This window comes from Oryctolagus cuniculus, chromosome 7 (genome assembly GCF_964237555.1).
Source record: "Oryctolagus cuniculus chromosome 7, mOryCun1.1, whole genome shotgun sequence".
Taxonomy (NCBI): Eukaryota; Metazoa; Chordata; class Mammalia; order Lagomorpha; family Leporidae; genus Oryctolagus; species Oryctolagus cuniculus.
The window spans coordinates 125,429,623-125,457,035 of NC_091438.1; the positions used below are offsets into that span (position 1 = coordinate 125,429,623).

Consider the following 27,413-nt stretch of genomic DNA (forward strand, 5'->3'; position numbering starts at 1 on the left):
ACGAAGACGCACCCGCGGTGGCGAGCACAAATTGGATACGGAGGGGAAGTGTCCGCCCCCATCTCAACTCCGGCTCCTGGGTGGTCCGGGGAGCCCCTGGAGAAAGAAAGAAAGATGTGGAGGAATAGGCGGTGAAAAGAATTAACCGCTTTAATTGGGCTGCACGAGACGAGCGCGGAGAGGCGCACCGAGGTGCTTCCGTCACCCCAACCGAATGCCCTTCCATAAAATAAAATGTCTGCCCCTGGCCACGGCTGCAAAACGCACGTCACGGTTGGAGCACCGCGATTGTCCTCAGCCGTGGAGTAAATCCTCGAGATCGGGGAATTCTTCCCGGAAAGGCTCCCTCCCCCTCCTGTGGCCTCGGGCCTCCCGGCGCCGGATGAAAAGGAATGAAATTGAACGAAATTGAACGAAATGAAGTGAAATTGACCAGCGAAATTCGCCAATTTTCTTCCCCTTTAAACTGCCCGCTCTGAGCAGCACTCTCGGAGCCCCGGACCGATTTCTTGCCCTTTTTTTTCTTTCTTTCTTTCTCACCTCGGAGATGAAGGTGTGCCCTGGGTAGTTTCTGATTATTGCTACCGATTGTTGGGGCTTGCTTGGGCAGAAACTCCGCTGCCTCCACGGGAGCTCAGAGGGGATGGCCCAGTTTCTCCCCAGGAGGATGGGCTCCCTTAAGGAGTGAGCCCCCTTAAACTTAGCACCGAGTCCTCTACGCACAAACCCTGAGCCCCTCCAGTCTAGAAGGGGGTGGGGCAGCCAGGGAGACTCTACCCTTTCCTAAGAGGTTCCCCTGGAGGACAACCTTAGGAAGTTAAGAATGTCAAACGCCATCCCTTCTCCCTGCCCTTGTCCCTGCAGCCTCTGGGGCTCCCTCAGTAACTCTCTTCCCCCGTACTTTTGTTGAAGCCTTTGGGCATTAACAGCTTCTCTCTGACCACCCCCCCTCCCCAGCTGTGATCGTCTCTGGCTCGGTTCTGACCTTCTGGAACCACTGAGACATTGGGGTCCGAGTCGTGGATCTGGGCTCCTGAAACCCCTAGAAGCCCCTGTGAGAGGGGCTCTCACTCTTTCCCCAGTCCTCTTTTTTCTATCTTGCCCTGGTACGCATCCTCCAACACACACAGGCAGATGCCAAGCAGTGTGTTCAGATGCATTCGCACGCGGAACGTGCACGCGCACACATCTTCACAGGCACAGTGAGAAGCCCACGCAGCACACAGCAATTGTGCAAGTATCTTGTCTGCCCACTATCAGATAGGAATCCTGGCTGACTTCATTCGCTCTCTTCTGCAGAGAAATGATCCATCTTTTCTCCAAACGGTCGATCTTTTACGTAAAGCTCCAACCTAAGGTCTAGGAGTGACATTTGCACGGTTAACTGAGGTCACAAAGCTGCAAAAGGCTTTATGGCCAGCACCCCTGTGCACACGCCCACGTCAACATGGTTACCTCCAGTCTTCCTCCAACAAGAAACGAAATCTAACTCAGAGCCAGGACTTCAGGCAAGCAGCCACTGGCGCCAGTAGACACTCGCCACCCCTCACCTTTGAACCTAACCCCACCTGGACCACTGGACACAATGGTGGGAAGGTGGCCCCCTGCCTTCGACCTCCCTCCACTCCTGCTCTCTCAACAAGATGGAGGACAGGGGCACCCCTCCTCTGGCAGGGGAACTGCATTTCCTAGTGCACCTCCAACCTCAGCTCTCTCCCCTGGGGGAAGAGGATGAGAGACTCTGTAGCCCCAACAAGCCTACCCCAGCTCCAGTGCCTTCTCCCCAGCCTCATCCCGATTCGGGTCCTCTTCCTGCACAGGCCTCTGTCCTCAACCGAGTCCTTCCTTCCTACAGCCCGCTAGCCACTGACGTCCCGGTGTGAGAGGCCCGAGGGGCTTCTCTGCCCGCCCAGCAAGCTCTCTGCACCTGGGTCTCTGCCCCCTTCCCCGTGTGTCACTCCGTCTTTCAAGCCTTGCTCTCCACAGGTGCTGGAGGCTGAACTGCCTCACCCTGCACCTCCACGCTTCTGCTCTCCTATGACCTCGGTGGCACGCAGAGAGAGAGAACTAAGCAACCATGTTTGCTTCCCCCAAAGCAGCACCTTCACCCCAAAACAGCAGGTCTGGCCCCTGGGAGACAGGGCACAGGCAGAGCGGGGAGGCTCCACAGGCTGGTGCAGGCTCCAACCAGGACAATGGACGTGCACCCGAGCAGTTTTCCAGTGAGGAGCACAGCTCCAGGGACTGGGTGGTGTCTCCCAGCAGAGTGAGACCTCACCGGCAGCCACTGTACACCTGCACTCCTCTCGGGCCGGAGGGAGGTTTCCCAGAGCCCAGTTCATGCCCTTCCCTCCACATGTGGGGGCAGGGGACTTCCAGAGGCCCCCCCCCAGCGGTCAGAGAAATCTCTGTCCCCTCCGAGACAGACAGCGATGGAGAGTTCCAAGCACGTGCACAGAGAAATAAAAACGCAGGTGTGCTACGATACAGGAAGAAAGTCGAAAAGCAAGGATTCGTGCTGACTCAAACACAAGAACAAACCAGCAGCTGCATAAAAAGCCCTGCACACAGAAACCCAGAGAACAGGCAACAAGACGGCTTCACCTCCGACCACCTCTAGCAAGCACAGTGTTCAAGAGCCCTTCAAACCCAGATCTGCCCAGGCCAGCCTCAGAGCTCAACCAGACAGAGAAGAGAAGCCTCAGGTGCATCTGGAACAGAATCCTGCCCAAGCTCAGGCAAAATATCCCTTCCAGGACCAGAGTGAAAATGAAACTGCTACACGGGTCACAGCCTTCCCAGTGACCTGGCCCCACCAGCACCTGAAGGCCAAGGCCACAGGGCCCCCCAGAGATCTGATGAGCCCCAGCCCTCCTCCATCTGCCTGGGCCTCCCAGCGGCCTGCGCCGCACTCCCCCTCTGCTGGGAGCCTGGGGTCTTCCAGGAGAGCCGCCCGGGAGCAGCGAGGGCAGCAAGCACACAGCTGGTGACTGCGGAGGTTCACAGACATTTATTCAATTGACACCAATGGGAAGTCTGGGGGGTGGGGGTGGGAATCAGATTTTTCTTTTCTTCCACACAAACCATCAGACGATTTCACAATCTCCTTGGAGTGGAGAAGTCTAAATCGATGCACAGCCAGTGGACAGGGAAGGCAGAGAGCAGCTGGCTGTACAGGTATTTACAGTAATTACAGGACCCCCTGCCACCCACCTCTCCCACCCATCCTCATTGCCTTTAGCTACAATAAATACGGCAGGGCCTGGGCCCGAGCAGGACGCCGGGAGAGAGCCGCCGGCCCTGGATGGCTGGACCCAGCCGGCCACCGGGAAGGGGCAAGTTCCTCTAAAAAGCACCCGAACAAAAGAGAAAGGATTTTCCTCAGTGGGCTGGGCTCTGGGTTCCTGCCGGGATTGTGCAGACCCCTGCTTCACCTCTGCGTTCAGCTTCGCTGGTGTAGACACTGCTTTGGGCTTCAGAGAGAGCGAACTTCCTTGGAGAACAGCAAGAAAAAAAAAGTTGAATTTTTCTCTTAAGCACGGAGCCGAACTAGACGTCTTTAAATTATAAAACCGGACAGGCAGGGTCTGAAAGTTGAGCTTTCAGGACGCAGGGCGAGCAGAAGGGGAGAGCTCCCTCCCGGCGAGGTGGCTGCTTCTGGCGGGCCCGCGGGCCCCGGCGGCGGCGAGGCTCGGAGCGAGGGAAGCTCAGGCTCCCCGCTTGCCCTGCTCACACCGCAGTGGCACGGTGGCCGCGGCCTCGGCGTGGCGCCCGCGTGGCCCCAGCGCTCGGCGAAGCTCTGAGCGTGCAGCGTCGAGTGCCAGGTCGCGCGTGCTGCCCCCTGGCCCGGGGACCCTTCATAAATAAGACTCCCTGAGTTCCGCTGGGACCGCAGGAGCTCCAGGGAGGGGCTGAGGAGTGCGGGCCTACCTGGCCCGGAGCCCGCCGCGGTCAGAAGTGGCAGCCACTGAGGCCGGCGACTTTGCCGGTGAACGGGGGCGCTGAGGACAGGAGCGCGTCCCCGGGGTGCGAGAGGCGGATGTGGCCGGCCACCGGAGCCAAGGCCGGGGCAGTCAGCATGGCCAGGACCTGGGCTGGGCCCCCGGGACCCGCGGCGGCCGCGAACGGCGACACCGGGGAGCCCTCGCCGCCTCCCGGGGGCGCTGCCCCGCCGCCACCGTGGCCCATGATATGGTCTATGGAGAAGGAAGGCCTCTGCCCGGCTCCTGCGCCCGCGCCGCCCGCACCGCCCGCGTCCGTCTTGAGGCCCTGGCGCAGGAGTGCGGAGGATAGGCCCGCCGCGGTGCCGGCGGCGGGAGGGCTTAGGGACGCGGGGTAGAAGGCTTTAGCGCAGCCCAGCTCCGCGCCCAGAAAAGCGGGCAGGCCTGCGGGGCCGGGGCCCGACCCCGGGGCGGGCGCGGGGGCCGGAGCCGAGGCCGCGCCCGCGAACACCGAGGCTGTCGGAGGTCCGGGTGGAGGCGCAGCGGCGGCGCGGCCCGCGGGGACCGACAGCTGGCACGGGGCGGCCGCGGCGAAAGCGAAGGCGTGCGGGTGCGGGTGCGGGGCTGGCCCCGGGGGCGGCGCGCCGTAGGCTGGGAGTGCCAGCCCGTAGCCGTAGCCGTAGGCGCCGTAGGCGGCGAAGCCCGGCAGGAAGGCGCCGGGGTCGCCCGCCGCGGCGGCCCCGCCACGCAGCAGCAGCTCGGGGTGCGGGTGCGGGTGTGGGTGCGGCGGTGGCAGCGGCTGCCGCTTGAAGCGCTTGCGGCGCCGCAGGAAGCTGCCGTTGTCGAACATGTCGGCCGACTCCGGGTCGAGCGTCCAGTAGTTGCCCTTGCCCGGGTTGCCCGGCTCGCGGGGGATCTTGACGAAGCAGTCGTTGAGCGAGAGGTTGTGGCGGATGCTGTTCTGCCAGGCGGGGAACTTCTCCCGGTAGTAGGGGAAGCGGCCGCTGATGAACTCGCAGATCTCGCTCAGCGTCAGCCGCTTCTTGGGGCTCTGCAGGATGGCCATGGTGATGAGCGCGATGTACGAGTAGGGCGGCTTCACCAGCGGGCTCCGCGTCGCCGCGCCCCCCGACGGCGGCGGTCCCGGCCCGGGCCCCGCCGCGCCCCGGGCCGCCGTCGCCGCCGCCGCCGCCGCCGCGCCCGGCCCTGGGCTTCCAGCGGCGGCCGCCGCCCCCCGGGGCGCTAGAGCGCGGGGCTCGCCGTCCGAGTAGCCACCCGACTCCTCCTCGTCCTCCGCGACGTCTGCCTCGGCTTCCTCCGGGGGAGGCTTGTGGCCGTGGGGGAGCACGTCCCGGGGGGCGCGGGGCCCGGAGCGGGCTGAGAGCTCCCCCCCGCCGCCGCCGCCGCCGCCCACCACGTCTATGTCTGCGTCGGCCTCGGACAGCGCGGCCGGGGAGCTCTCGGAGGACATGATCTCGCAGCAGCAGCTGCCCAGGGTCATGGTGCCGCCGCCGCCGCCGCTCTCCGGCTCCGCTCCGGCCGCGGCTCGGGCTCGGCCGCGCTGCCTCTGGGGCGAGAGTGTTTTGCGCGCGGGCGGGGAGGGGGCGGGGGACTGAGGCGGGCAGGGAGGGGTGTCCCCCAGCTCCGCAGCGCCCCCTGGTGGCCCAGCCGGGCGGCTCCCGCGGCCCGGTGCGTAGCCAGCCCGCGCGGCTCCCCCTGCGCAGTCCCGGGAGCCGCCTCTGGAACCTGCACCCGGGGCGCGGGCGGAAGGAGCCGAGGGCCTCGCCTTACCCTGACGGGTCTCAGCTCCCCGTGCCCCGGGTGGGAGTGGGGGGTTAGTCCCTCCCGCCTAGCGGCTGCCTAAGGCGGAAGAGCCGCGGGCCGGGGCGGAGCTCCTGGGGCGGGGCGGGGTGGGGAGGGGCGGGGCGGGCGCCGAGTGCCTGAGCGCCGGGGCCCGGCGGGAACAAACCGCGGCCGCGGCGGGAGCTGTGCTGGGGTGGCCGGAGGCGGGTCCTCCTGTGGTTCCCGCACCTCCCGCACCTCCCTGGAGCCGCCTCCTTCAGTGCGCTCAGCTCTTGGATGTGAAGGCTCACGCAGGAACCAGCCCGGAGCCCGGAGAAGTGGCGACAGCCTCTTCCCGCGGCGACGCCCAGGCCACCAAGGCCGGAGCGCACTTGGAACGCGAGCGGGAGCCTGAGACGCCCGGACCAACGTCTCAGAGCTGGGCCCTACGCAGCCTGCGAAGTTTCCGGCCCATGGGACGGACGCGCCCGAATGGTCGAGAGGAGCAAACTTGGCGCTCGCACACTCAGAGAGGTGAGAGATTCGCACCGAGCCCCTGCCTCCCCTCCAGGGCGGGGCCAGCCGGGCATCCCCGCGCAGCGGGACTCCGCGACGCGCACCCCTGCTCCGGGTCCCGGTCCCGAGGCCTCTAGGCGGCTCGGGGCCGCCGTCTCGGACGCGGGCCGGGCTGGCGCTCGGGGTTTACCCGGGGCTCCGACCCTTGTGAGTCCCGGGATCCGCCCGTCTCAGTCTCTGTGACCGCGTCTCTTACGCTCCGTGACGTTGTCGACATTCTGCATGTGAGTGTCCTGGGTCCGTTTTCCTCTCTCTGCAACCCCAGCCTTGCTGAGACCTGCCCCCGCCCCGCTTTCTGGCCGCGGGACCTGCAGGCGCCCCACGGAGACTTCACGCCCTGAAGCCTGCACTCAGCCGCAGACGGGGGTCCCTCTAGCGCTCAGGGTCGTGGGCACCCAGGGTTACTCCTGTGCGCTCTTTCTCGCCAGCCACGTTCCTGCCCACGCGGTTTGACCCATTCTTCCCAAGGTCCCCTCCAGGACTCCGACGCGAGTGGCTTCAGGCCAGACTGGGCCCGTTTCAGCCTAGAGCGTGGAAGGGGCGACGGGCTTTGCCAGGGGGCGAGAACCGAGCGAACTGCGGCGCCGCTGCCCCGACAGCGCCGCTCAGTGGCCAGAGATCCGGCGCGGCCCGAGTCCCCGCGGCGCTCGCTGTCACAGGGCTGCGTGAGCGTCCTTGGGGTACCTTCCCTTCCGAACCTCAGTCAGGCTCGTGGGGTCGCACCCTTGTCCTCACTACTTACTCTAGCCTTCATCTTGGAGGAGTTTCCTAAACGCTGCTCCCCTCTTCTCTGCACAAATGAGAGTAAAAACACCTCCCACGTGACTACTGCGTTAAAGCTAGTTGTATTCGGAGCTGTTTAGGAAGAGGACATTGGGAGCGCACCCTGCAGAGCCCAGGCCCCCTAGGGGGTTAGGGCTGATGGCACCTGCCACCAGGAGCTCGGGCCCTGGTTGCATGGCCTCTGCCAGCCGCCTCCAGCGCCCAGAGCAGGTGAGAGGAAATTCACATCCTGCAGCCCAGGGTGGGCACGAGGGTGGATGGATTCCAGTGTGGAATAGCCTAGTGTGAATCCAACTTGGAGGCCCAGAGAAGAGGGTGAAAGGCCCTACCTCTGCTTGTACAAGATACAGCAGGGGCGGGCCACACCCCAAGCTGAGAGCCCGCAGGTGGTGGCTGGACCCCCACCCCCCACCCCCACAGCCTCTGACCACAAGGGCCGATAGTCCTCCACTGGGGAGAATTTTCCCACAGGATTCCACATACACACACATACCTGAGCTTGTGGCATGTGGCAGATGGGTGCTGTCTGGCATCCCGGGGATCCCTCCGGCTTTCACGGTACTACATGGAACTCTTTCTCACGCTCCTGGGATCCTGCTCGCAGACACCCCACACCGTGGACCACACACCAACTGCAGCCCAGCACGGCTCCGCTAGTGTCTGAGTTACGGAGAGAAAGCGAGCATGGTCCCTGCCACCCGGTGTCCCGGTGTCCCCTCCGGGGAGTCCTCATTTCTGACATGCTGGACGGGAGCCCACACTGCCTTCCTCGCCAGCACTCTTGGTCCCCAGGCTCCAGCTCTCCAGCTGGCTTCAAGGTAAGCCACTCTTCCAGCCGCTGCTCCGACCTGGTCCAGCTGAGCAGCCCAGGCTGTGTTCTGCAGGGCTGGGACTGGGCCCCGTGTGAAGGGATCATCCATCACCCTTTACACACGCTCGCAGGAGTGGAAACTGAGACCCCTGCGATCGTGTTGCTTGGCAGGCTTTTGAGGGGATGCAGGTGGCTAAGCCCCAGGCCCAGAATTAGTAGCCGGCCCTGCTGGCGCAGCACCACTGCCTGGTGCGAGGGGTTTCTGGTGGCCTCCCCATCATCTCTCCCAAGGCCCCGGGGCCAGCTTGTTTTAAACAACGCCGGGGGATGCACACTGGGGCTGGCGGGAGGCCACTTTGGGGCTCCTTTCCTTTGCTTCCTCTGCACCCTCCTCCTCTCTGCAGTGTTGAGGCGGGTGTGCAGCTGTGGTGAGTCGGTAGCTCCTGGGGGGAAGCTGGGCTCCAGCACCCACTCCTACAGCGCCTGCGAGGAGCCGAGGCTGCAGGCTCTGCGGGTCACAGTGCCCGGCCTCCTCCCCAGAGCGGCCCAGAGTAATCGGGAGGAAGGCTTTGGGGAAGGGGGCGGCTGTTGCATGCTCCTGCCCAGCCTGTCAGCGGGGGTGGCCTCCGTTGCCTGTTACCCTCTGAGAGCCCCCAGTAGACCAGTAAACGTGCTGTTATCCGCTCGGCAGAGGCAGCGCCCTCCACGCAGATGTTTTAAGTCGGTTGGGAAACTGACCAAGAGCAGCCTGGCTGGCTCGGGACTTTGTCACAGAGTCGCAAGGCTGAACGAACGAAGCGGGCTTTCGAGGCCCGGATCTCGGTGAATGCCTGAGCCTGCCCATGGGCGCAGCCTGGCTGCCCCGGGAAGCCAGAGTGCAGCACGGGGCACTACCCAGCACACGGCTGCAATCTTGCTACACGAACCAACCAACCGCCCAGCCTCCACCAGTGCGGTGGGGCCAACCCTGCCTAAGCCCTCTGGGACACACAGCTCTGGGGCGACCAGTGGCAGCCCGCACACCTTCCGCCCCCGTCCCAGCTCCCGTCATCGCCGGCTCCAGCGTGGTCAGCTCACTGGGCCAGGTGCAAGGCGGGAGCCTCTGGAGCGCGCGACCTGCAGGGAAGGCTCTCGGGCGTCCGGGTTCCCCGGACAGGGAATTCAGGGGCTGCAGCCCGTGCGATCTTCTCTAATGCACCCACCTGCCCACCCCTGGACGCCTTTGCCTTCCTCCACACCTAGGAGTTTTCGTCTTCCGCTCCTTTCACTATGCCGGGCAGCCTCCCACAGTCCCGTTTACCCCACCCCAGCGCGAACCACGTGGAGGACCCGCGTGAGCTCCCTGCGGCCCCGAGCGCGGCGGTTGGAGTGGAGCGAGCTGTGGAGCCGCCGACTCCGTTTCGCGGGAAGAGGGCTGCACGCTCAGGAAAGGGGAAACAGCGCCGCTCCCACACCCCGGGCCGCGGGCGCCCCTTGGCCGACTCGCGGAGTTCGCAGCGACAGTGGTAGGGCAGGCGCCTCCCGTTGGAGGGCAGCGAAGCGGCCAGGCCAGGGGAGCGGGGCCTCTGGGCGAAGTGCGCCCTTGCGGGTCCCTCGTTCCTTGATCCCAGGGTCTGCTTCTCTGTCCGTGTGTCCGACTGCCCTGCGGGCGCCGGTGGCCCTGTGTGGCCCACTCTGCATGTCCTGTCCTTGCCTCTGGGTGTCACACCGTGTGCTTGCAGAACCGCAATGACGGGGACGTCCCTGGAAGGCTCGCCATCCAGGTCAACGGCTTCCCCCAGAGCCTGCAGCGGAGAGACCTGGTCGGGGCCTGCAAGCTCACTTGGGGCGGCAGCGAGACCCCGGCCCGCAAGGAGAGTGAGCGCGCGCGCGCGCCTGGGTGGTCTCCGGGGACGCCAGCTGGGAGAGGGAGGAGCACGTTCCGTTATGGAGCTGCGGGAGGGCGCGGCGGCCTTCTTCCTGCCGCTTGTGCGTGTTTGCTCCAGCGGCCGCAGCTCCGGCACAGGGGCGGCTGTCCTGGGCTCCGAGTTGGGGCCACCAGCCGGGTCCTCCCGTGCACCCTACGCGTGTACCCCACGCACACCAGCGCGCGTCCGCCTTTAACCCAGACAGGGAAACTGGCGAGGCCATACGTGCCCGCGAGGGCAGGGAAATACCGCCGGGTTCTGGCGTCCTCTGGGCTGGATGAGGAGCCGCCTAAAGCCTCGAGAAGCCCGGCGGGAGCCCGGGCCGGATTCCTGGGGAACAGCGACCTCTGGAGGAGTCTCGCATCCCCGCAAGGAATCAGGAACTAGGGGACCAGGGCTCAGCCCACGGTCGCCCCACGCCCTGGACCCAGTCGTCAGGACTCGGGATCTCCGGTCTCCTCTTCGCTCACCTTTGCATCCTTTTCCAGTCTGTGCCCATGCTTCAAATCCTGCCTCCCCCGGAAAGATGCTTTCTCTCCCAACCTTGCCCCTTCCTGCTCAGAGCTCCTCTGAGCCTTGGACTCCCGGGGTTGCCCACCACGCTGCACAGTCGCCCTGCTTCCGGCCTCGCCTTTCTCCAGAGAGACCTTGGCGCACACCTTTCTCCAGAGAGACCTTGGCACACGCCGTCAGCCCCTTGGAGCACATGCCAAGTGTGCCGCCCACGCGCCTCTCCCTCCCTGGAGAAGTCTGAAGTCATTTCCCCCACACCGGGACAGGAGGTTTTCAAAGCCTGTTTCTCAGAAGGGGAGACGGAGCCAGAGAGGGCTGACCTCCCCAAGGTCACAGCAGATGGGTAGAGTGGTGGAAGTGGACCCCTAGTACCAGGTGTCCCAGCCCCAGCCGCTCCATCTCACACGGATTCGGGGCAGGGCTTATTTTGCTGGAGGAGACCTAGGTGGGGACGTTCTGCCCCAGTAAGGGACAGCCAGAAAGGCAGAGGCAAAAGCTGTGGGGGAGGCGGGACACTTGCTTCCCCAGCTGCTGCCCAAATCAACATACTCTGAGTGGTTCCGAATGCCAGGACTTGGCTGACTGTCCTAGGTTAAGGAGGAGGTGGGGCTGAAGGTGAGGAACACAAAAATACCAGCCTCCTCCCACAACTCCCCCACCACTGAGGGGCTGAGAGGCTGAAATGCCTCTGGGGCTAGTGCACATCTGCACCTGCGTCTGAAAATAGGAGGCCTTCCGGTGCTTGTAACTCGAGAGGGGGGAGCTGGGAAGGTGCTTGGCAGGAGGCCCCTGAGACACCTGCCCCCCTGAGACACCTGCCCTGCCCTTGGAGGGCTGCTTCACCTTCTGTAGAAGACACCCGGGGGCCTCACCTCTGCCTCCTCGTCCAGCCTCACCTCCGTTCCTGGTGCATCCTTTCTCACCTCACCTTTGCCCATGGCTCCTGCTCCCCTACCTCACTCAGGCCTTGTCCTTCTTGGTCCATTTCTTAAGTCAGATCTAATGAGCTGCTTCCCATGGCAACACCCACGGCTCCCACCCCCGGGCCCCTAAAGTAATGGGTTTGTTTTCCAGCCTGTCCTCTGTGGGCTGCTGGAGCTCATTGGGAACGGGAATTGTATTGTCTTCATGCTCATCTTTCCTTCTCTACAAAATGAGGGTAATAATTGGACCCACTTCATTGCCTAGTGCCTAAAAGTTTTAAAGGGCTCCATATGTGTTCCATAGCATTATTTTTTTTATTTTTATTTTATTTTTTTTATTTTTTGGACAGGCAGAGTGGACAGTGAGAGAGAGAGACAGAGAGAAAGTTCTTCCTTTGCCGTTGGTTCACCCTCCAATGACTGCTGCGGCCGGCGCACCGCGCTGATCCGATGGCAGGAGCCAGGTACTTCTCCTGGTCTCCCATGGGGTGCAGGGCCCAAGCACTTGGGCCATCCTCCACTGCACTCCCTGGCCACAGCAGAGAGCTGGCCTGGAAGTGGGGCAACCGGGACAGAATCCAGCACCCCGACCGGGACTAGAACCCGGTGTGCCGGCGCTGCAAGGTGGAGGATTAGCCTAGTGAGCCGTGGCGCCAGCCTGTTCCATACCATTATTAACCATTATATCTGCTGCCAGGCATAAAGCCCAGCATACAATAGGTGCCCAACTAATGTTAGCTATATGGATGCATGAATAAAAAATATAAGTGAACCATGTGGCATAGCTCTGTTTTTGTCTGAGACTGCCCAGAGAGCTAGCTCAGATCATCATGGAAGTGTTCCTGACAGTGGAAGTACTCTTCTGTCAGCTCCCTGTCCCTGGTCAGAACTTGCTTCCCTTGTGTCTGTGGGCCCTGGCCCTGGCCCTGGCTAGCATTGGGTTTCTATTTTGTGCTCTCTGTCTATCCATTCCAGCTTCCTCCTGATGCACAGCCTGGGAGGCAGCAGATGATAGCTCAAATACTTGGGTCCCTGCCACCTATGTGGGAGACTCAGATTGAGTTCCTAGCCCCTGGCTGTTGTGAGCATTTAGGGAGTGAAGCCAGCAGATGGGGGAATCTCTCTCTCTCTCTCTCTCTCTCTCTCTCTCTCTCTCTCTCTCTCTCTCTTCCCCTCTCCCTCTCTCCCTCTCTCCCTCTCTCCCTCCCCCCCTTTCTCTCTGTCTCTGAGTCTCTCTGTCTCTGCCCCACTCCTCTGTGTTTCAAACAGAAAAATCGCATTTTTAAAATAGTTGTGGCAAAATAAAGCAAGTGCCAGACTGAGACCTGGAAAAATCTCCCAGGTGCTCCCCACTTGTTGTAAAGACACAACTCCATCTCTTTTGCGTGGTGAGCGGAACATATGTGCAGTTTGGGGTGTCCCAGCTCTCTGTTGAAGGAAACCTCCCCTCTGCTATTCCGAGCCGTTCTGACGGGGCTGTCCAGTCTCTGTCCCCCTCACACTCCCAGGAGCAGAGGGGTAGCATGGCTGGGTCAAACCTAGCTTTCCAAGTCCAGGGCCCAGCGATTGTCCCAGGCGGGAGCGAGTGACCTCAGCCCTGCAAGACACTGCTTCCACGTGAACAGATACTCTGATACACGGACTCTGGGAGTTGGCGCTAATTAAACGATGGGGTTCTGGGCCAGCCCCTTTCGGGCCACGTCATCACCAGGGAACACTGAAGCCCACACACAGAGGCAAACACCCTAACTAGAGACGCCTGAGTTCCTGGATCCAGTTCTGCCTGAAACTAGAGCTCTTAGCCTTTGTAGGCATTCCAAAGAAAGAAGGCTCCCCTTTTGCTAAACTAGCTTGAGTTAAATTTCACAAACAGCAGAGCCACAAGAGAGAAGGATTCTGGGTGCCCGAGACCACCAGACTGCGGTACCACCCTGAACTGCCGGCATAGGCTTATGTGAAAAGGAAATGAGCTTCGACCTTGTGTAAGCCACTGATGTGGGATTTGGAGGGGCAGCCTGTCACTCACAACTGAACCTAACCTTAACAGGAAGTGATGGGAAAATGTCCCATGGGAGCAGGCGCCGTGGCACAGTGGGTTAAGCTGATGCCTGCGATGCTGGCATCTGATAATGGAGTCTTGGCAGCTGCTCTACTTGCTATCCAGCTACCTGCCATTGCGCCTGGGAAAGTGGTGGAAGATGGCCCGAGTGTTCAGGCCCCTGCCACCCACGAGGGAGACCCAGATGGAGTTTCTGGCTCTTGGCTTCAGCCTCGCCCAGCCCTGGCCAGTGCAACTGTTTGGGGAGTGAACCAGCAGATGGAAGATATTTTTCTGTCTCTCCCTCTCTGTGTGTGTCACTCTGCCTTTCAAATAAAATAAAATGACCACCAAGAGGTCAGTAGTTGAGTCAGCCTGGAGAGTAAAGGGTTGACACAGCTGCCATCTCTCTCTCTCTCTTTTTTTTTTTTTTTTTGATTTATTTATTTACTTAAAAGAGTTACACACAGAGAGAGAGAGAGAGAGAGAGAGGTCTTCCATCTGATGGTTCACTCCCCAGTTGGCCACAGCAGCTGTAGCTGAGCTGATCAGGAGATTTTTGTGGGTCTCCCACGTGGGTGCAGGGGCCCAAAGACTTGGGCCATCTTCCACTGCTTTCCCAGGCCATAGCAGAGAGCTGGTTCAGAAGTAGAGCAGCCGGGACTCGATATGGGATGCCGGCACTGGAGGTGGCGGTTTTACCCGCCATGCCACAGTGCTGGCCCCACAGCTGCCATCTCCAAACAGGCCTGACCTGGGTCAGAGACCAAAGCCAAAGGGAGCCAGGAAGTTGTAAAGAGAGCCGGTTTCTGTGACCTCACAAAAGAAACACCTTCCCACAGGACAGTCCCTGGAGAGGCAAGAGGTGACCTTGATGGTAGTGAGCCCTCTGACATGGCGTGACAGGCACAGGATGTGCCATCATGGAGCAGGGGTCTCAGGCATCCAGTTGTACCAGAGAGAGTTCGGGTCTTAGAGCTAAACTCAAACTACGCCCCCAGTCGCCGATGAGTCCCAGCCTGATGATCTCTCTAAGTCTCCACCGCCTCGTTTGTAAGGTCTTTATATTGCTGGGTTGGAGACTGGGGCGAGGGCACCTGTTCTCAGCCCGCCTCCTCATGGGACTCCCGGGATTCCTGCTCTAGCTAGGGCCCTCTATGGCAGATGTCACCGTGAGCACCCTCGCCTTCCTCCCCCACCCAGACGTGATAGGATGCTTCCTCCAGCCAGCCGGGATCGTCCCTGCAACTGGAAAGGAGCAGTGGGCTTGAGCCCTCGCCTCCCGGTGCGAGCTGAGGCATGGCCGGGCCTTTCCCTGGCTGACAGGTGAGGAGTGCGTGCCCTGTGCAGGACAGCCTGGCCCTAGACTCGGGGCGGGGTCCTGCCGTGTCCACCCACAGCTGCACACATGAGCAGCGGCTGTTCCCAGCAGTGTTCATCATGTTCCCCTGAGGCCTTGCCCTTGCTCTGTCCAGCCCCTGAAGACCCCGCTGGCACAATTCTCCCTGCCCCCCAGTCAGGCCAGTGCCGAATGGCACCAACGGCCACACAAGCTGACGTCACGGGTCTGGGCCAACCCAGAGGTTCCCAGGCTGCCCAGGGCCCTGTTTGCAGCCGCAGGGTTTGGCTCCCCATTCGCCACATGCATGCACGCCTTCACGAGGGCTCCATTGGATCTTCCCTTGTTCCCTGCTTCCTTCAAAGCGGGGCCACTCCTTCGTGGGGGATTAGAGGCAATGAAATGGGGAAACCCGAAGTGGGAGTGGAGCGGATCCTAGGAGGCAATGCTCTGGTCAGAACAAAGAAGTCTCATCAATGGCCTGGGTGGGGCCTCCGCAGTGTTGGGCAAGAAGCCCCAGGCCTGAACAGTGTTGGTCCAGGAAGTGATCCCCTGCCCCTACCACTGATGCTGGGGCTTGGAGCCCTTCAGGGCATTCGGAACCATCGCCCTGGTCTGATTAACAGCCCGAGCTGTACAGGCTCTACCAGGGGAGGAGTGCAAGTGCCCAGATGTTTCAGATCCAGAGACCGAGGCAAGGGGCCCTGCTGACAGACTTCGACCAGGGGAGGAGGGTGGTGGTGTTTGAGCAGCTATGACTCTGACCACGGCCAGCGAGGGTCCCTTTGAGAAATAAAAGGGGACAAAAACAAAAGGAGCCAGTGTGGCTACACCAGAAGCTTGGTGTCCTGACAAAGGCTGCATGGAAATCCACTTTTAGAAATTTCTCCTGCTGGGTCTGGCATAGTGATGCAGTGGGTTAAGCTGTCACCTGCTACACCAGCATCCCATGTCTGAGTGCTAGTTCCACTCCTTGCTGCCTCAGTTTCCAATCCAGCTCCTTGCTAGTGCACCTGGGAAGGCAGAGGAAGCTGGCCCAAGTGCTTGGGTCCCTGCCACCCATGTGGGAGACCCAGATGGAGCTCCTGGCTCCTGGCTTCCGCCTGGCCCAGCCCCTGCTGTTGCTGTGGCAGTGAAGCAGCAGATGGAAGCCTCTCTCTCTCTCTCTCTCCCTCCCTCCCTCTCCCTCTCTCTCTCTCTTTCAAATAAATATATATTTAAAGAAAGATCTTTCTTCTGCACTTGCACATACGTGGTGTGCCGTGTGCAGGGGCTCATTGCTGTTTGGAATGTCAGTGTGTTGGAAACATCGTACGTGCCCATCCGCAGGGGACTGGTTCAACACATAATGGCCCAACCACATTGGGAGTGTATACTGTGAAAATGGATAAGTACATTATGCATTGATCTCAGAGAGCTCCAAGATATATCATTGACTGAAAAATGAAGACATAAAACAGTGTAAGCTTTATTCCTGCAATTGTGTTTTTTTCACAGGGATTGGAGCAGCCAGCACTCGTCCTCCTTCCTTCAGGACTCCAACTCAGAGCCTGCCTCTTCCAAGAAACTCGCTCTGTTAAGCCTCCAGAGCCCTGCCCTGCACAACTCAAGGAGACAGACTGATCTCCAGGTGAAGACCACCTGGCCTGTGGTCTCTAATTCTCCTTTGCCCCTATAGCTCCAGTGCAGCCCTCAGATGGTCAGCTCTGGCCAAGGCCCCAGAGCGACCAGGCTGGCCAGGCTGCCTGTGAGGGAGACAGTGGAGCAGAGAAGACCTAGGCCCTGCCTGGGAAGCCCCGAGTCGGCAGGTGGCAAAGCCTCACCCGCCATCACAGTGCTTTAGCAGGTGCAAAGGCCATCCCCACCTAGGCAGAGAGGAGAATGCATATTCTCCCTGGCGTTCAGAGCACACGGAGGCTCAGGGCAGGGCAGAGGCACAAACCGATGCCCTCTGGGTGGCCTAAGAGCCCCCTCATTCTGTAAAACACTGCATGCTATACTGTCATCCACCGGTGTTGGACTTCTCTGGGCTGGGGCAGTGTCTGATTCACCTCTGAGTCCTCCACTGGGAAGCAGAACAGGGCCTGGCACAACCTAAGAGTCAGGAATGAAGGGCAGAGAAAGAAAAGGATGTGGCCACGTGCGGGGTCTGGGACTTGACCCTAGGTCTTCTGCCCCAGCCTAGCCCCCTTCCTCTGTTTCTCCTGTATGGAGTAGATGAGTTTTCTGTACCCGCAGCCCCCTCCCATGCCCCTCTGCAGTGGGGCAGCTACTTAGGACTTAAGATTTGGGAGGGCTTCTCAGAGGCGGCGGGAAGTGCAGCCAGCCTTCTTCTTGCGCACCAGATGCGGGAGCTCCCGGCTAGAACCAGCCCTTACCAGCCACCGGAGGCTCCCCACCAGCCCAGATAGATCCAAATGGATCTGGGCTTCCTTCCAGTGTTTTCCTACATACAAGATGGCCAATAGGTGGCGCCTTTGTCACCCCAAAAATTGATGGCTGAGAAAGACAGTTGGCGTAGTACAGGGAAAGAGGGAGGGAGAAGGTGGAAAAGGGGTTCATGGAGAAAGGAAGCCCAAGGCCTGTCACTGGGCTTGGAAGTCAGGACTGTGGGAGGGAGGGCGTGTGCGGTGAGCTGAGGGCTGCACTGGGGCCTCTTCCAGCCAAGCTTGCACTTCCACTTGCCTCTTCCCCAGGCGAAGGAGAATAACTTTGGAGTCAGGCATACTTTGGGGTCTCCCTCTAGCCTGAGCTGGGAGATCCCCAGTTTCATCATCTATATGGGTGATGATCTATAGCGCTTAGAAACGGGAGATAGCAGTTCTAATGTCACCTTTGCATTCCAGGAATAAGCTGTACTGGCTTATGCATCTCTAAAACACTACCAGATTTAGTTTGCTGAATCGTTCTTGAGGAGCTTAGCGTCTTCTTGCATATGTTTCATTCTCTATGTTGATAGCTGAGTAGATATAAATGGGATGACAGCTGTGTCCTGTGTCCCAGGACAGTTTCTACAGCTAGAGAAATAGGTCTCTGGGTGGCTTGATAGAATTCCCCGGAAAAGCAGCTGGCCTAGGTGCGCTGTGGTGGGAGCAGTGGAGGACTCCTGTCCCTAATGTGCTAATTGGTCTACTGAGATTAATTAGTCCTTGAATCAGGCATGCCAGATTTTCAGGGTCAGCATGAGGCTATGACCAAATGGGAAAGGTTGTAGCCACGGTGGATTAGGAGGATTTTAACCGGTGGCTGGTTCTTTCTATAGTTTCATATGACTGCTTTTTTCCCCACCCCCTCCAAGCCACCATCCTTTCCTGCCTGGAAACCTCAGGCTTTTAACTGGTTTCCCTACCCTACCCCACGGCCTCTGGTTCCATCTCCGTGGCATATTTAGGGCTATGAAATTTCCTCTGAGCACAAGTTTGGCTACATCCTATGGTTTTAATTTAACGTACAGTTTTGATCTTTTAATTTATTACTAGTCTGTTATGTCAGCTTTCTCCTAACCAAAGTTACTTATTTAAAAGAGTATTTACAAATTTTCCATTGCTTAGTTTGAAGTATAGTCAAAGAATATATTCTTATACATGTAGGAGTTCATGAACAAAATCAATGTAGTTTTCACCGCAATAATCATCTTTAGCACATTCGTCTAAACATATTCTGAGTCACCAGGTGACCCCCTGATAACAGAGACCTGATGTTTAAAGGTCTTCATTTGTGTTTCTTTTCAAGTCATGCTGCTTTAATCCTGAGATGGAGCAAAAAAATGTATATTTTATAAGCGAAATGCTGCATTTGCGCTACATAAAGAAGTCCTTGCCTTTGTTCAGAGGAAGGAAATGGTGAGTGGGGTGAGCACTTGGTTCAGCTGTTAGGTGCCCTCTTGGGATGCCCACATCCATACAGGAGTGCCCGGTTCCAGTCCCAGCTGTGCTTCCAATCCAGCCTCTTCTAATGTGCACCCTTGGAGGCAGCTGGCTCAAGTGTTTGGACCCCTGCCTCCGACATGGGACACTGAGATTGGGTTCCAGGCACCTGGCTGCTACCTGACCACTGCAGTCCCAGCTGTTGCAGATGTTTGGGAAGCGAGCCAGTAAGTGACACATTCTCTCTCTCTCTCTCTCAATAAACGTGATAATAAATAAATAAAAAGTTTTTTTTTCAAATGGTGAATAAATGTAGTCATTACGTGGTTCAAGGCAACCAAACTCGAAAGACTGCAGAAAATCAGGGTCCCGTACACAGCGCAATGAATTTGTTTCAGCAAAACCATATCTTCTTTTATGTTTGATTCATGTTACGTATTTGAGTTTTCTATTTTGTTGCTCTGTTTGAATTTAGTTTATAAAATATTTTCATTTACAGTTACACAAGAAACCAAGCCTGAGAAATTCATAATTTATATCTGCCCAAACTGACATTATGGTAAGTTAAAGTCAGGTTGGAGGCCCACAGAATGTTTTTCCTTTAAAAGTAGATCACACTGGGGCAGGCATTAGAGGGGTTAAGACACCACTTGTTGAGGGGGGCAGTGTTGAGGTACAACGTGTTAAGCTACCTCATGCAGCGCTGGCATCTCCTATGAGCACCAACTAGAGTTCTAACTGCTCCACTTCTGATCCAGCTCCCTAGAAAGCAACAGAAGATATCCCAAGTGCTTGGGCCTCTGCCATCCATGTGAGAGACCTGGATGGAGTTCCAGGCCTCTGGCTTTGGCCTGACCTAGCCCCAGCCAATGTGACCATATGCAAAGTGAACCAGCAAATTGGAAAATTTCTCCCTTTCTCTCTCTCCCCAACTCCCCCTCCCTCTCCATATTACTCTGCTTTTCAAATAAATAAGCGACAATAAACACCACTTGGGATATCCACATCCCTTATCAGAATGCTGGGTTTGAGTCCCAGCTCCACTTAGGAGTCCAGCTTCCTGCTAATTTTATCCACCCTGGGATGCTGCAGGTAACGACTCAAGTATCTGCATCCCTACTACCTATATGAGAGATCCAGACTGAGTTCTGGGTTCCTGGCTTCAGCCCGGCTTAGCCCCAGCTTTTGTGGGCATTTGAGGAGTGAACCAGCAGATGGAAGATGTCTCTGTCTCAAATAAAACGAAAATTTTTAAAACACATTTAAAATGGACCCTATTAGCCTCCTGTGTATCCTCCTTCCCCTACCCCCGTATTCCTAGGACTTCCCAGAGAGCTGCTTCACATGGAGGGTCACAGTCGAGGGTCCCCATGTTGCTCTTTGCTCTTTCCCTGGTATTTACCTGCCTCCCCAGGGGATGCCCAGAGCTCTGACAGCTGTCATCGTACCCAGTCTCCATCCAAGTGTCACCTTCCTATGCACCTAATCCAAGTGCCGGGGTAATGCTGGCTCCTTCTTTGAGCTGGATCCGGGAGGCCCTCAAACCAGCTAATGAGCAGCGTGGGCCCAAAGCCACCCTTCCTGTGTCCCAAGCGCCCACAAGCCAGGGAGAGCCCTTGCCTAAGGCTTCCCAGTGCTCCATCTCCTCTGAAGAACCCTCGATGGCTCCCCTGCCTCCTCTCCTGCCAACACCCACCCCTCACTTGCACAACACAGCCACCTTGCCAGCTTTCCCACCCCCAGCTCACTTCCCAAATAGAAGTCTGACTCAACAACTTCATTGTCAGGGTGCCTGCTTGGCTTCTCATGCTGAAATAGTCATCTCAATTTTAGATGAGCAAAATTTCCCAAAAGCTTTTCCTCAGCTGAAACATGGGAATAAACCAAGAAAAAGGAGGACACAGAATACAGGAGCAGGAAATCCTCACAGGAAGGGAACAGAGGACTCCCGGGACAACAGACAAGGAAGTTCCAGCTCCCCACGTGCGCAGTGGAGGTGCAGCCGTCTGTCCAGGTGAGAGCTGGAAGCTGATGACTCCGAGGGGATGCTCCCAGAAAGGGAAACACAGCCACCAAACCCAGTGCCGTATTTCCTGAGAAGTGACCTCATGAAAAACTGAACCACAGTGCTACTGGCAGGTATGGGAAGATTTAGCCGTAGGTAAAAAGGGAATGGAACAAAGGAAAACATAAGGCATTATTAACTCCAGGAAAAAACAAAAGTTGCGTTTAAAAAATGAATTTTCGGGACCAGCACTGTAGTGAATTGGGCAAAGCCGCTGCCTGCAGTGCCGGCATCCTATATGGGCACTGGTTCAAGTCCCGGCTGCTCCACTTCTGATCCAGCTCTCTCTCTACTATGGCCTGGGAAAGCAATAGAAGATGGCCCAAGTCCTTGGGCCCCTGCACCCGCCTGGGAGACTCTGAAGAAGCTCCTGGATTTGGATTGGCTCAGCTCCAGCTGTTGCAGCCAACTGGGGAGTGAACCAGCAGATGGAAGACCTCTCTCTGCCTCTCCTTCTCTGTGTAACTCTGACTTTCAAATAAAAAAATAAATCTTTAAAAATGAATTTTAATCATAGTACACTAGTAGCTTATCTAATAACAGTTTTTATAGAATATTATAAATACCAAAATCTAATTTAATGGAAAGTTGGTGATTTGGGTGAAAATGGGAGGAAATAAGAGTTTTTAAGGAAAATGATCATATATCATAATAGAAGTTAATCATCACTGTTTCGGCTGGCGCCGCGGCTCACTAGGCTAATCCTCCGCCTATCGGCGCCGGCACACCAGGTTCTAGTCCCGGTCGGGGCGCCGGATTCTGTCCCGGTTGCCCCTCTTCTAGGCCAGCTCTCTGCTGTGGCCAGGGAGTGCAGTGGAGGATGGCCCAGGTGCTTGGGCCCTGCACCCCATGGGAGACCAGGAAAAGCACCTGGCTCCTGGCTCCTGCCATCGGATCAGCGCGGTGCGCCGGCCGCAGCGCGCTGGCCGCGGCGGCCATTGGAGGGTGAACCAACGGCAAAGGAAGACCTTTCTCTCTGTCTCTCTCTCTCACTGTCCACTCTGCCTGTCAAAAAAAAAAAAAAAAAAAGAAGAAGAAGAAGTTAATCATCACTGTTTCAAGAGAAACACAAGCATGGAAATAATGGGAATATTTACCCAAAGCAGCAAATATGAATCAAAAGGAGGTGCTGTAGGGGACACAGAAGGGATCCTGACGGTGGGGCAAGGCACCACCATCAGCCTGTGGTTGCTCTCTGACTTCCACTTTTGTCAATCCCATACAGCTAAAAGCAAAGCAAAGCCGATGTCCAGGTTTCCACAGTATAAAGAGGGGAAGTGTATGTTTATTTCTAAAGCTTCCAATCAGATTATCGTCTCCCCAAAAGGGGGGAGAATAATGCTAAAATCTCACTTCTAGATAAAAAGCGCTTGGTCATTTAGAGTTGGATTAAGTTTTCGTTTTGTTTGTTTCAACATCTGCCAAATTGTCAAATTCTTAGGACATTCTGGGATCTGTAGGAGAGTAGGAACCCTTGGAAAGCATAAAGAGTACTGTGTTGTATCTGTACTGGCTGCAGGATCCAGCACAGAGCCAAACACAGAGGATGCTGTTAAATAAAGGAACATTGAGGAGGCATTCTAAAAATCAATCTACCTGGCGTTCCAGTTCAGCACTGACCTTCCTAGTATCTCCCTACAGATATTTTCCTACCCCATCCTCCACGCGTTCCATGATCCTGGGGACCAAGACCTGCAGGGTGGTGGCAAGGATGGAATTCAGAACTCAGGAAGTGGCTTCGGGGAAGTGAGAAGGGCCCGACCTTTCCTCGGAAGTTTCTTGGATTTGGAAGAAATTTATCAGGCAGGAGTGGCTCTAACCCCATTTGGACAGAACTAAGCTGGCATTTAAACAAAATTTGTATCCATTTGTTTATTATTTGAAAGGCAGATAGTTCCCATCTGGTGTTTCACTCTACAGGTGACTGCAACAGCCAGCGCTGGAGCAGGCCCAAGTCGGGAACGCCGAAGTCCACCTCCAACGGTGCACATTCGCAGGAAGCTGGCATGGGAAGTGGAGCTGGGACTCAAAACCAAACTTCCATAAGGAATGCAGGCTTCCCAAGTGAAGTCGTGGCCACTGTACCAAACACCTCCAAAACAGGCATTTTGATGTTGGTGCAGCTCTGCTTCTTAGAGAACTCTGGCTGGACTGTCTACTACCTGCTGGGTCCAGGGAGGGGCGGGTAGTTTTCTGAACGTGAATGTGGGGGAGTAACCTCCAGTACCACCCCTCAACTCTTGTCAGCTTGTCACAGAACACCGTGAGGATTTCAGGTGAGAATGGAAAAGGCGCCAAAGTGCCACCCAGTCAGCCACTGTTCCACAGGCCAAGGGTTTGGGGGTTTGCGTTTGTTCATTCCATCAGTCAGCAAGTATTAAGTGGAGGGCAAATTCAATCTGACCCTTGCTCAAAGGGGTTAATAGCTGGGGGCGGGGGTCCTACCCAGGGCACCTGCTATGCACTGTGCATGCCTGTCACCTTCTTAGGTTGCCCACTCCACCTCCTCACCCTCGGTCACCACCCCAGAGCTCCAAACCGTGCCAGCTGTCAGAGGAGCATCCGGCACGCCTATCAAATCCCATTCACATGGAGTTCAAGACACACGGGGCTCCTCCCCTGTCCTTCTCTACCCCTAATCCAGGCTCAGACTGGGAGCTTTGGGATGGGCGAGGGGCTGATGCTTAGTGGTTAAGTGAGCACCAGGGAGCAGAACAGGGTCAGAGGTCAACTCCCCGCCCACACCTCAGCGAGACTCTGTCCTTGGTGCTGGGTTCAGTCATGAGTCAGCTCAGTCTGCTGCCCAAGCAAGGGAAGGTGGGGGGGGTGGGGGCAGAGTGGGCGGGGCAGTGTCCAGCTCCAGAAGTTCAGAGGGAGTGGTGTGGTCTAGTGGCCATCCCAGTCCTCACAACTGGGAGCTTTAAGCCTGTAGCCCGAGCCCCCACCTGAGCCCGGGGCCTTCCTACCCTGTATTAAAATGCAGGAGCTGAGGTGGGGTGTGAGAGCTTGCCTTTGCAATGCGCCCCAGGGGATGCTGTAGCTCCAGAGACTGCACTTGGAAGGCAAGGCTGTAGAACGTTTATCTCATTGCTCTAAGCACTAACAACTGCACTAACGTCTTTTCTCCATTGCTGCAGAAACTCCGGGAGGCAGGAACTTCACCCAGTGGTTCAGTGATGTATGCACTGTGCCCAGCACCATGAGTGGCACATTAACTCTGTGCTTGTTGGGGATGGGGGAGGGAATCAGGACCCATGCCACCTTCTCTGCAGGAGGTGGGAGGAATCCCAAATAGCAGGCACCCCTGCTGCCACACTACTCAGATGCCACACATGTGCCATCTCCTCTCTGCCAGGAGTGCAGGGATCGCATTTGACTGGTCCTACTATGCACAGGGTTACAGCTGACTCTCTTCCTAAATCCACTTCTTGAACCTCTGTCTGATGGCTCACAAGAGAATTCCCCACCCCTGCCGCGTGCATTGTGACACCACCCAGGATCCAAAGCTCACCCACTATCCCCCAAAGTCACCCTCTCAAGTCACCAGCAAGCACACCAAGCCCAGAGAAAGGTTTCTTTCTTTTTAATTAAACCAGTGTTAATTAAAAAATAATAACCCAATAAGGCCTACGTTTTCCGGGGGTGTAGGGGGGGAGCAGGCAGACATAAATCCCCCCCAACACTCCATTTAGTCAGGGAGCCCCTGGCGCTGCGCGTCTCAGCCATCTCCTCAGCTGGGGTGGGGGGCACCAGGGCAGCCAGGTGTTGGAAGGGGCGGGTGCTCCAAGCAAGAAACAGGACAAACTCGTGGGGAGGCAGGTAAGGCCGTGGGAGGATGAGAGGAGCTGGGTGAAGCAGAGTCGTAGAGCACAGGGCTTCCGAGCGAAGGTGTGGCTCCCAGGCGCTGGGCACTCGCCGGGAAACCCGGGGCTGGGGCTCCCTGGCCGTGGCCCAGCTCCGAGGCGGTGGGACCCGTGGACAGCCACGTGGGAGTGCAGAGATGAGGGCTCGCGAGGGGAGGGCGTGGGACAGCCACCGGGGGCTCCCACATCACGGGGTCGTTTGGGGCACGTGATGCGAGGGTGACCGTCTTCCCAGGGGTGGGCACGGACGAGGTCTTAGTGGGTGCGCTCGAGCTAGACTGGGGACTGGGAGGTGGGCTCCAAGCCGGCGTGGGGAAGGCGGCGATGGCAGCGTCCGGTCCTGGGGGGAGGTGGAGTCCTGGCGAAGGCTCACAGGTAGCGCTCCAGCCCCGGCGCGAAGCCCGGCTGCCTGAGGTACGCCTCCCCGGGGCTGAGCGGGCCCAGCGCACCTGCCGGCCCGGCCAAAGCCAGGAGGGGCTCGGCGGGCAGCGGGCCCGGGCCGGGGCGCGTCGGGGGCAGCCCCAGGCGGTCGGGCGCCTGCGAGTAGAGCGGCGGGGAGGCGGCGGCGCAGGGCGGGAAGGCGGCGGCGGCGGCGTCGGGCGCGGCCAGCTCCGGCTGCAGGCTCACCAGGCTGTCGACGCTGAAGAGGCGCGCGGGCGGCGCGGGGCCCGGGGCGGCCGGGGGCGGTGGCGCCAGCAGCCCGGGACCCGGCGCGGGCGCGTAGGGCGCGTAGGGGAAGGGCAGCGGCGGCCCCGGCGGCGCGGGCGCGGGCGCGGGCAGCTCGGCGCGCTTGAAGCGCTTGCGGCGCCGCAGGAAGCTGCCGTTGTCGAACATGTCGGCGGCCGCGGGGTCGAGCGTCCAGTAGTTGCCCTTGCCCGGGTTGCCCGGCTCGCGCGGCACCTTGACGAAGCAGTCGTTGAGCGTGAGGTTGTGGCGGATGCTGTTCTGCCACTTGCGCGGGCTGTCGCGGTAGAAGGCGAAGCGCTCGGTGATGAAGCGGTAGATGGCGGCCAGCGTGAGGCGGCGGCCCGGGGCGTGCGCCAGCGCCATGGCAATGAGCGCGATGTACGAGTAGGGCGGCTTCCCGCGCTGCAGGGGCCGCCGCCGCCGCCGCCCTGGGCCCGGCGCGGGGCCCGGCTCCGCCTCCCCGCGGCCCGCAGCCGCCTCCTCGGGCTCCCGTCCCGGCTCTGCGCCGGCCAGCGGCGACGGCGGCGGCCCCGACGGCGCGACCGAGGGCAGCGCCGGGAAGCCCGAGAAGGCGGCGGGCGGATCCATGTCGCTGCGCCCAGCCGTCGGGACGCGGGCTCCCGTGCCTGCGCGCCTGCAAGGGCCAGGGGCCGCCGACCCGCCTTATATGGACACCTCCCCCCCACCGCCACCGTCGCAGCCGCCGGGGGACAGGGCTCCGACCTTCCCTGCGGCCAGCGCCTCCCCTCCGTTTGGCTTTCCCGCCCCTGCTGGAGCACGCAGGACCCCCTCCTGCGCTTGGCCCCTCCCTCGCTCTCGTCCCTTTAGGCCAATTCCCCCCATAGACCCAGCCTCACCATCTCTATTGAGTCGCGCCCTGGCCCCGGCCCCAGCCTCCTTCCCTGCCCACCCCTCCCTAGCCCCTCTCGCTGTGGGTCCGTCCCAGCCGCAAATCCACCCATTCAGCGCCCTGCCCTGGCCCCCTCCCCATTTTGCCCCTCCCAGTAGCCGGTCCAGTCCATCCTCCTCCCGGTCTTGTGCCCCCAGCTGGAACGGAGCCGTGGGCCGCCTTGGCAGCTCTCGGTGTCCAGGCTGTGTGACTGGCCACCGTGGGAAGTTAGGGAACCGGGCGGGGCCAGGTAATGGAGACTAGGGGGTGGGGGGCAGATCCTAGTCTCAGGGGAGGATGGAGCAGGGCTGTGAGCATAGAGAGGCCAGTGAAGGGCCTACATGGTATGCTGAAGGAGTCTAACAAGGGCAAGGTCAGCATTTGAGAGCCAGGCCTCCTTGAAGTTGGGGCCCTGGTGCCTCCCTTTTGCCCCACCCCAGTCCAGCCGGGGTGGCAGGCCCCTCCCTGCAGCTCCCACAGTGGCATCCTGGAGCTCGAAGGTCCCTCTCTGAGCTCCAAGCTCGCTGCTAACATCACCCCTGCTGCTGAGCAAGTGCAGGGAGTGTGCTCATCTCCATCTTGCAGGTGAGGAGAGTCCGGCTCACAGCTTCACGCAGCCAAGCAGTAAGCGGCGGAGCTGCAGTTAAGCCTGGAGCTCAGAGCACGGGTACGCACACTCTGCCAAAAGCACTCTGTTTGAAAGCCGAGAACTCTAGAAATCATTGCTTCAGGGTTCCTGCAGCTCCCACGACCTCAGCGGCCAAAGTGGATTCTGGGCCAGTCTCCCAACCTGCTGGGCGGCATACCCTCCAGACATCGCCAAGTGGGTCTCTCCAGGCGTGGCGGACCTAGCTGTTGTGGATGAAGCACAGCTCTCCCCCCACCCCCGTACCCCCTGCAGCCCCAGCTGCCCCCACCCCTTTGGCATTTGGAGTTAAGCAAGCATAGCTCCCCCTCTCTTCCACTCTGCTCCCTACATCCAGGCAGCGGCTAGGTCCTGTCAGTGCCTCGCGGATCCAGGCCCAGCCCTCCTTCCGCTCCCCTGGCCACATCACTCTTCAGGCACTTCTGGGCCCGGTCCTTTGCTAGTCTCAGGGCAGGAAGGTGTAGTCGATGAGACCCACAATCTGGTGGAGGGGTGGGCGATTACAAGCTACGAGAAGTGGGCAGGAGGCTGTGCAAGCAGAGAAGGAGATTCTATTCAAACAGGGCTGGACCCTCACCACCTTGCCTTCTCCCACAGGAGCACAGGCCACGCCCAACACAAGAAGGCTTGCGAGCAGCTGCAGTAGCGGGACCCTGGCTCCCAGGCCACGGAGACCCATTTGAGCCTCCATTTCCTTGCCTGCCAGCCCAGCACAAGCAACAGTGTCTCCTCTGGGCCTTGTTAGGAGACTCAGATGATACCATGGAGCAAAGCGCCAGTCCAC

General features: G+C 59.0%; 2 protein-coding genes and 1 long non-coding RNA gene across 10 annotated transcripts; 1 reads left to right on the forward strand and 2 right to left on the reverse strand.

The window, feature by feature from the left end:
• Positions 1-2,987: 2,987 nt before the first annotated feature.
• FOXD2 (forkhead box D2) lies at positions 2,988-5,901 on the reverse strand. Its single transcript, XM_051856490.2, has 2 exons — positions 3,931-5,901; positions 2,988-3,493 (listed from the first exon to the last, which is right to left on the reverse strand). Exon 1 carries the CDS (start codon positions 5,440-5,442, stop codon positions 3,952-3,954), a length of 1,491 nt encoding a protein of 496 aa, XP_051712450.1. The 5' UTR covers positions 5,443-5,901; the 3' UTR covers positions 2,988-3,493; positions 3,931-3,951.
• On the forward strand, positions 5,864-21,045 carry LOC103350193 (uncharacterized). Of its 8 annotated transcripts, XR_011390728.1 has the most exons (6): positions 5,864-6,257; positions 7,687-7,900; positions 16,111-16,243; positions 18,346-18,706; positions 18,979-19,038; positions 20,313-21,045. It is a non-coding gene; the product is annotated as an uncharacterized lncRNA (long non-coding RNA). The 8 variants fall into 8 exon arrangements; XR_011390725.1 differs by having other exon boundaries at positions 16,111-18,706; XR_518272.4 differs by lacking the exon at positions 18,346-18,706.
• A 2,739-nt stretch (positions 21,046-23,784) lies between these two features.
• Positions 23,785-25,691, reverse strand: FOXE3 (forkhead box E3). Its single transcript, XM_017345585.3, has one exon. It carries the CDS (start codon positions 25,680-25,682, stop codon positions 24,777-24,779), a length of 906 nt encoding a protein of 301 aa, XP_017201074.2. The 5' UTR covers positions 25,683-25,691; the 3' UTR covers positions 23,785-24,776.
• Positions 25,692-27,413: the final 1,722 nt, after the last annotated feature.